We start from the raw sequence: 8,937 nt of genomic DNA on the forward strand, positions 1-8,937 counted from the left end.
AAATAGCTTGTGTCTGTGTGACGACTACATTTATCTCAATGTGATTTCTGAAACATGCTTTGCGCAGCAAAGAGAGCAGACTTTCTCTGATTCTGCATAAGGTTTCATTGATTGGCGCGCACTCTCTAGTCTAGAATCTTTGGTGTAAACATTACAAATGCAACGTTCCATTCATTCATTATCATTCAAACGCAGAAGCTAGGCATTGACACGACTATTGCTGACCCGATTAGGAGAGCTTTAGATCCTGCCCATATTGTTGGGCAGGGGTATGATGGTGCGGGCAATGTAAGCGGGAAAGGCATGGCAAAAAATCGCAACAAAAAACGCCTGCAGAAATTCTCCGACACCCACTGGTCTCAGCATGATTCATGCATGTCTTCTGTCATTGATCACTATGAGGACATTTTAACCACGATGGGTGAATTAAAATCAGAGGGAGAGCAGCGGGAAAAATCAGAGGGAAAGTGCAGCAAGTGCAGCTCAAAAGCAACCTCCCACACACGAGCAATGGAATCATTTGATTTTATTATACGCCTTGTGATAGGGTTGCCTTGTGACGTGGCGTTTGATCTGTACATTTCGGCTGCGGTTGTTGTTGTTGTTAACATGTCTCTGTCTTTGCTGTTTAAATCTAACAGTAGTCTACGAGTTATATAACGGCGGTAACCACTGTTTTTGGGGTATCGCGAAATTGCGCCAGCTAGACATTCCGTGGTATGGGATGTGTTTTAATAAAACATCCAATACCACGGAATGTCCAGCTGGTGACTCCACTGAGGCTATTGTAACGATGCTCTTGGCGCTCTACGAGTGCCCCTGGAGCCCTTGTTAGCTACGAGTGTTTTCACGTTGTACGTTACTCAACGATGCTTTCGGGAAACATTGTAAAAACTGTACGATGCTCGTACGATGAACTTCACAAACCACTTAGGCTAACGATGCTTTCGGGAAACAGGGCCTTGGTCAGAAGTTATGCACGCACCAGCAAAACAAAACTCATTCTAGGGAGCGTAGGAAACCTACGCAGAGATGGAACAACACCCACTGACGATCACAAACTGGTCGACATGCACCCCTTCTTTGTAGAACTCTGTCCAAAACACTGATTTATGAAACCGTGTTCTCTTTAGAGCTGTTTGTCCGTTCTGGGACCCTGTAGAAACATTGGGTGCAATATGGCGGGCTCTGCAGAAGGCAAGGCAAGGCAACTTTATTTATAGAGAGCTAGGGAGGACTACCAGGAAGGTAGGCTGCCACGTGCTGCATGCTCTTATTGTCACATCTGCCTGTTTATTCCTTGGACATGCCCTCTACTGGTCTGCCTCCCATGCGGCCCATCGCCACTCATCACAATCTCTGACTCTGTTAACAAACCATCGCCACTCTGACTCTGTTAACGAACCATCGCCACTCTGACTCTGTTAACGAACCATCGCCACTCTGACTCTGTTAACGAACCATCGCCACTCTGACTCTGTTAACGAACCATCGCCACTCTGACTCTGTTAACAAACCATCGCCACTCTGACTCTGTTAACGAACCATCGCCACTCTGACTCTGTTAACGAACCATCGCCACTCTGACTCTGTTAACGAACCATCGCCACTCTGACTTCCCTTTGTTTCCCTGCATCTCAGGGGACCAGGTGAAGGGCTGGGGATGATGGAGAGAGCCTGCCAGAGTGGTGACCTTGTCAATAGAGCAATTTGAAGCCCATGATTTGGATCAATCTGTAACATTTGCACATTCAAATCGTATTTTGGTTTATCAATTGTCCATTTAAAATAAAATATTAAATAGTATGAAAAAAAATATTTTCTAAAATTATTTCAAATGAACAGTTTTACAGTTTACCTCTAAATTGTAATTTAAATGACATTACAAATTACAAAATAAATTACATACATGTTATTAATATTATAGAAATTCATTTTGTTACTAAAATAAATAACAAATTTATCAAATTATGTATTTTTACAATGTATTATTATTAATTAATTGTAATGTTCTAACTTCACTTAACATACCATAATCTCATGATTCTTCTGTAGCAACATCATTTGATTATTTGAATACATTCAATAATATCATATAATCAATCACAGCATTAATGTATTCTACTCCATTCCGGTTAAAGCTAAAACCAAACATTGAACCTTTCCATATGTACTGTATGAGACATTAGATGTCATGTACATTTTGACCACTACTCCGATTGATCCTGTTCATCTGTCTGCCACACTGCAGTCTGTAAGCACAGGCTCCCCTCTCCTCCTCTGAGCCCCCCCAGCTGGCTCTCTGAGCGCGGCCCCACGTGCGCGGCTGAGCGTGCCCCAGTCACACGCCCTCCTCTCTCTCTGCGGAGCTTGGAGCCACGGCGACACACGGCTTCCCACACTTGTGTATGCAGCCTGCTCAGCTGGCAGACAATAGAAGTGTGTCTGGCCTCACTGAGCCCCAGGCCTGTTCCCAGGGTAGGCAGTAGTGACCGGGACAGTATACAGACTACTGTTCCATCTGCTTTTCATTTATGAAAAGATACTGAGCAAAATGATTTGTAATTCTTTATAATCTTATTAGATTTTAAAAGTTAAATGTAAATTACTTTAAACTATGACATACATATGATCCACATTGCATCTGCATGGTTTATATCAGAATTTTTTACAGCCAGAATATTCTTGCAATTTGGGGTATTTTTTGTGCCGCACCAATATGTATTCATATTTTAAATAGAAGAAAAAACTATAAAACATACAGTTATTGTATTATTTCTGTTAAATATCCTTGACAATAAAACTGTTATAAAACTGGCCCAGAACTTTTTCCCATGGAAGATGTTGCCCTAACACATTGACATATGGCATTGAGAACAACATTCCACCTGTTCTCTGTGTCATCCATTAAATTCAGGCCATTGTCCCTGACTCTGTGCCTCCTGATTGGCTGAGAAGCCAAGCTCATGCTGGATGAGGAGCATAAATGCAGCGTGAGGAAACCAATCTGGACACAGAACATCTTCAGAAGCAACTACAGCCTCCACCTCCACTGAATTGCTGGATATTTCTTGTTTGCTGCATCACTTGAAGAACTAGTTTTATCCTTTTTACAAATATCTGCAAACTCAAGACCAACATCTAAAATGGCTCCCTACTCTGAAATGGATCTGCAAGGCACCATTAAGGAACAGCTCTTCCGGTAAGCATTTCATTTTACAACCTAGTGGCTTCCTAAAAAAAATTGCATATAGAGTATCTACAGCAACTGGCTTTTTATGGTTAGTTTTAAGTCTGATCCTTAAGCTATTTAGAGAGTCAAATGACATTTAGTTTCACATGTTATTTTAATGTTGTTATTCAGTTCTGTGTTTCTAATGGCGTTCTCTCCCCTCCCAGGTGTAAACTCCACATGCTAGAGAGAAAGTGCTCCACTGGAGTGGAGAAGCTGAGGGTTCTGATCGGAGAACACCTGCAGAACGGAATTCCAGCGTCTGAAATTTTGGAGAAGACGGTGTCCTTCTTCACAGTGAGGAAGGCCCTGCTGGGCCACAGCGGCTACTCCAGATGTACCAGAGAGTTCCTTCGTCTCTCCTCTACGGCAGATGAAGATGTCGCGCCGCTGTGCCTTTTCACTGATGATGAAGACAGAGCACTTACTTTTTCATTTGCTGAAGATGTCGATCAACTCCAGTTAAGCTGGAGTTAATCGATGAGATACAGTTTCGCAATCAGTAGTTTTGCCGTTGATTGCAAGTCTAATAACTGGAAAATGCTTTATAGGCATTGTGACAAGCAGTTTTACTGCTAAAGCCTTTCTCTAAGAAAGCCTATTTTAATTATTATCTTTCATATGCTGCTTGGACATGAACATACCAACTCACGTCATGAGGGGGGGGATGTTTCGAGGGGATGTTTTGTGTCAGGTTTACCTGGACAATCCTCCATGTTTTGGATGGTCAAAAAACAATGAATGTATTCTGGCACACCCGCTGTTAAAGAAAAGAAGATGGAAAACCAAGTTTAGGATTTTTCTCAACTAAAGCTGCAGTCATTTTTGAATCTGACTTCAGTTTTTTGAAGAGGGAGTGCTGGAAACTCCCACAGGAAGCTGGATACTTATTATTGTGTTTTAAAAACATAACATTGCTGTTGATTAAGCCTCTTTTTTAGGCCAATGATCAATGATTTAGCTGGACTTTAAATACCCCTTAATTAAAGGGAATTATGATTTTGCCTCTTTAAGCATATTGTTTAATTTTGTTTGCGGTATTGCCTTATAATGTTACGACATGTACACCAATGTAAGAAGTGTTTATACTGAAGTAAATAAAAAATATTATTCACAAATACTGTACTTTCCCTTCGTTTTTGAATCCATTTGAAGCTTAATATTGAATTGTTATTTGGTTTTATCTTTTTTATTGTGTCTCTATTGGCTTATTAGACATAACTTCATCATGGACTGTCATTATGCTTCAATACGTAAAGCTCCACAAATCAATTTAAATGAATGAAAATGATTGAGTATTACACTGAGTTTATTTTATGTTCCAACAAGCAAACCTCACGTAACAAAGCGGCCAACCAGGTTCAAGTTTTTTTAAATATTGAGAATAACAGTTTTGCCATACCTCCAGATGGCTTATGTCTAAAGGTGGTTTCCATGGTTCTGTGTGGAAATAGATATTACATATATTATATCACAACACAAGCTCCTTTTAAACGAAACAAAGGAGAAATATGTTAGAAGAAGTTATTAAAAATCTTGATCATTGCAAAGATGTAACCAAAATATAAACTTCTGCAAAAAAAATTAGAAATGTGTGTCTTACCAAATCAATTCAGTAGGCCAAATACAGAATTTAACAGTGACGTATTATGTGCATAGTACAGAAACATAATTTATGCAAATTACATGTATTTTTAGTTATGAAACACTATCTAGACCAATCAAAAACATGCTTTAGCTGATCTATTGTTTGACAATGTTTTGGTTTCCATGTGAATTTGAATATTCTTAGTAAAAATTCTACTCCAAATCAGAACCAAGCGCAGATCTGATCTTTAATCAGGGTCACCACTTTTCCAGATCAGAGTCTCTCGCCATCACCCACCTGGTCCCCTGAGATCTATCTATTGTCCCCCAGCAATAAGAGCCTGCAGCATGTGGCAGCCTACATTCCTCATTGTCCTCCGCAGCTCTCTGATTGGTTCAGACTGTGAGAAACTCCAACCAGACCAAGACCCACACATTCATATGGAGATTGGGTTGAAACCAGGAGGGACCCGATTCTCTCAACAGAGACCTGCACAGCAGAGATCCACACAGGCCTCCTAAAACACTTTAGCAATGACTTCTTCTGAACAGCACACATGACTCTGACCCACAAGGTCAACTCAAGAATCACTCACATCAACATTGAGTTGGGCAGGGAGTGATCTCTGCCCTCTGGCCCACTTCCTTAGAGAACAGCCTCACTCCAAGATTAAGACAGCAAACACCCTGAAGATAAAGTTCACTCCCTGACAGAACAGCAACTCGATCGCCATGGAAACTCCTGTTAATCTGCTGCTTATCCGGGTCACTCCAGGTGTGACCAGGAGGTGGTCCAGTTCCTGTCTAAGGATGAGGTGAAGACACTGTCCAACAGAAGACTGTTGGATCACTTCCAGAACCTTCAGTCACACTCTGATACAAGGCTGACTGAGGCTGGTTCACTTCAGGGGAGCCCTCCACTCCAGCACAGCATCATCAAAGAGGAAAGTTAAATTAACAGCACCCTCTGGAGGTACTGGTAGAAACCTACACACTGGAGAAACATGCTTGGACAATGTTGATCATGTTGCTCGCAAGTTTGAGCGATGTACAACTTCATAGTTCAAAGATGATATAAAAGGTATTCTTCTTTCAGAAGAATACCTTTTCCTAGTGCCTATTGCAGCATATTGTAAAGAGAAAAGGCATGTTTAATTGGATTTTAATTTTAATGATTGAAGAAAAATCATTGATGATGAATGATTTTTTTCATTAAAATGCACATCTTCATTTTTCACAAGGATAATACAACTCCTGGTCAAATTTATGACTATGTTTCTATTTTTTCTTCTATGACGAAGCATCAATTATTGAATTTCTAACGAACTATCAGTTACACGTTGAAAGATAATTTAACTCAATATTGTTACATGTAATATATCTGATGTCTTCTATGAAGGCAACTGTTCTATTAAACTTCTGAAATCATTGAATAAACAAAAAGGAACTTCAATATTTATTATCTTATCTTTCAAATGTTGACGATGATGTAATTCTTACACTTATACTTAAAAAATTAAAACAATTTAATTTCTCTTAACCAGAACAATTAGAGTCATATAATCATTTACATTAATTATAATTATAATAGGTATTTAACATATTGAAAAATAATGTGTTTCATCTTAAGAGTTTATCATTTTAGTCTTATTCAGCTGCCTTCCCTTCCTCATATGTGATGGCACTCTGTATGTTACGTGATGAGTAATAAGACACACTTCTTTTGTTCCTCCAGTGAAATCAGTGAATGGAGAGAGTGTGGGAAACCAGTGAGAGCTCACTCACAGAGCCCCTGTGGGACAAAAGACTTGGAACCTTGACCCTGGGGGTGGAGAGGGGCGTTTTGTATGGGTTTTTGTTCAAGTAAGGAATATTACGCATGACGAGAGTCTTCCACAAGGCAAGGCAGACTTATTGCTTTAACCAGTGATCATGATGAGGTCATTTTCAAAAATCAAGCTTACTCTGACTGGTTTCTCCAAAATAGCTACCTTAGCTTCAACATTTGACAATGCAAACTCATAAGATCAAGGGGAGGCTCTATCAATGAGCGGAGTGTGGGAAAGCCCTGGAGAAAGAAGTCACATTTCAGAGTCATTAGCATCATGAGTCTCATTGGAACCACCCATTCTCACTGGGGAATTGGCACACTTCAGGAGGAAGCTCTCTCCGACCACGGCCGCCTGTCTGCAACAGGGGATGATCTCTAGGAAAGCAAAGCACAAGGCTTTGGATCACTGTACATGACTATTCTATGGTGTTTCACTTTATTAACTCAAATGCAATGCGTGTAAGGGGTTGACTTTTGCAAGATTATCGTTGTTTTCGCTGTATCGCTGTTTTCTCAAAATTCCACAGGGCAAGACTCAGCCAATGGGGTGCTTTCCCTCCAGATGGTCAGTGATGTCAGGGGTCTGTTTGTGATGCAACACATAGAATGGATCCATAACCAAGGGTCCATTCAAAGTCCTTTTGTCAGCCATTGACCACAGCACATTGGAGTCAGTGTGGGAAACTCAGATCCACTCTCTACTCACACCGACTACCAGTCACCACACTGAAGAAACATCTGCTACATCTGGACACTTACAAACATGTCATGACTAGTTAGAAATCCCCAAACTAATAATAATAATAATATACCATTTAATAAATATATCATAGGAAAAAGAAGGAGAAAATGTTTAAATTAGAAAAAAAGAAAGTTTTAGTTTACTCGCTTTAATTGAACAATAAAACTGAACTGATTACTGATTTCATGCAAGAGGCAAACATGAATCATAAATACATATTATCCTAAAACAAACAGAAATATATAAAACTGTAAATGTTTGTCTATGTGCTGTTTTTAATATTTATTGGTCATGTAAAGTAATGGCCTTATTACATGAACTGTTATACCCATAACTGATATCAATAAATCCATAATGTGTGTTGTGATGAGGAGCACGTGCCCTATCAAAGTCATTGATCCCATCTCTCTACAGGGTCACCACTTTCCCAGATCCACACAGAGTCTCTCTCCATCACCCCCCAGTCCTCCACCTGGTCCCCTGAGATCTATTTATTGTCCCCCAGCAATAAGAGCCTGCATGTGGCAGCCTGCGTTCCTCATTGTCCTCCCCAGCTCTCTGATTGGTTCAGACTGTGAGAACCTCCGACCAGACCAAGACCCACACATTCATATGGAGATTAGGGACTATATATAGGAGGGCTGAAGACAGGAGAGACCAGATTCTCTCTACAGAGACCTCTACAGCACAGAGAACCACACATGGCTCCTACAATCACTTCAGCGATGACCTCTTCCCAGGACCACCTAACACTGACCCACAAGGTAAATTGAAGACTGAACCTAACAAAACATTGAGTTTAATTGTATGCATTGATGCTGATGACATGTTGAGATTAGTGTATTAAATATGCCTTTATCTTCCTCCAGATCAGAAAACCACTGGTGGAAAAGCTACGCAGAGAGCGAATCAACAGCAGTATTGAGCAGCTCAAGTCTCTGCTGGGTCCAGAGTTCCTCAAACAAGAACCTGACTCCAAGATGGAGAAAGCAGACATCCTGGAGATGACAGTTGACTTTCTGAGACAACTGCCAGACAACTGCCATGGAAACTCTGTCTCAGGTGTATCAGCTGCCAACCAGGGTCACTCCAGGTGTATCCAGGAGGTGGTCCACTTCCTGTCTAAGGATGAGGTGAAGACACTTTCCAACAGAAGAGTGTTGGACCATTTCCAGAACCTTCGGACCTCCTCTGGTACAAGGCTGACTGAGGGTGGTTCAATTCAGCTGAGCTCTCCACTCAAGCCCAATATCACCAAAGAGAAGAGTTCAGTTAACAGCGCCATTTGGAGGCCCTGGTAGAAACGTACACACTGGAGGTACTAGACAACATGGACCATGTTGGTCAGAGCATGTTGTTGTCAAGGTATAATTTTAACTCAATATTGTAATTGTTTGATATTTGAATATCCATTTATTCTTCTAAAAGAAGAACACCTCGACATATGTTTCTGCTACGTGTTGTAGTGTACTGTATCAACTGTCTGTTATTACAGACTCACATAGGAGCTTTTACTGATTTAACGTTTGAAGTTCAAACTTATGG

At 40.6% G+C, this 8,937-nt stretch overlaps 1 protein-coding gene across 1 annotated transcript; it reads left to right on the forward strand.

The window, feature by feature from the left end:
- Positions 1–8,057: 8,057 nt before the first annotated feature.
- LOC311339288 (transcription factor HES-5-like) lies at positions 8,058–8,693 on the forward strand (the record flags this gene model as incomplete). The annotated part of the gene is made up of 2 exons (XM_084464669.1): positions 8,058–8,156; positions 8,262–8,693. The coding sequence occupies exons 1-2, from the start codon at positions 8,094–8,096 to the stop codon at positions 8,691–8,693; spliced, it is 495 nt and encodes a 164-aa protein (XP_084320795.1). The 5' UTR covers positions 8,058–8,093.
- Between the last annotated feature and the right edge of the window lie 244 nt (positions 8,694–8,937).

The sequence above is a fragment of the Micromesistius poutassou genome (genome assembly GCF_964030765.1).
Source record: "Micromesistius poutassou genome assembly, chromosome: 2".
Taxonomy (NCBI): Eukaryota; Metazoa; Chordata; class Actinopteri; order Gadiformes; family Gadidae; genus Micromesistius; species Micromesistius poutassou.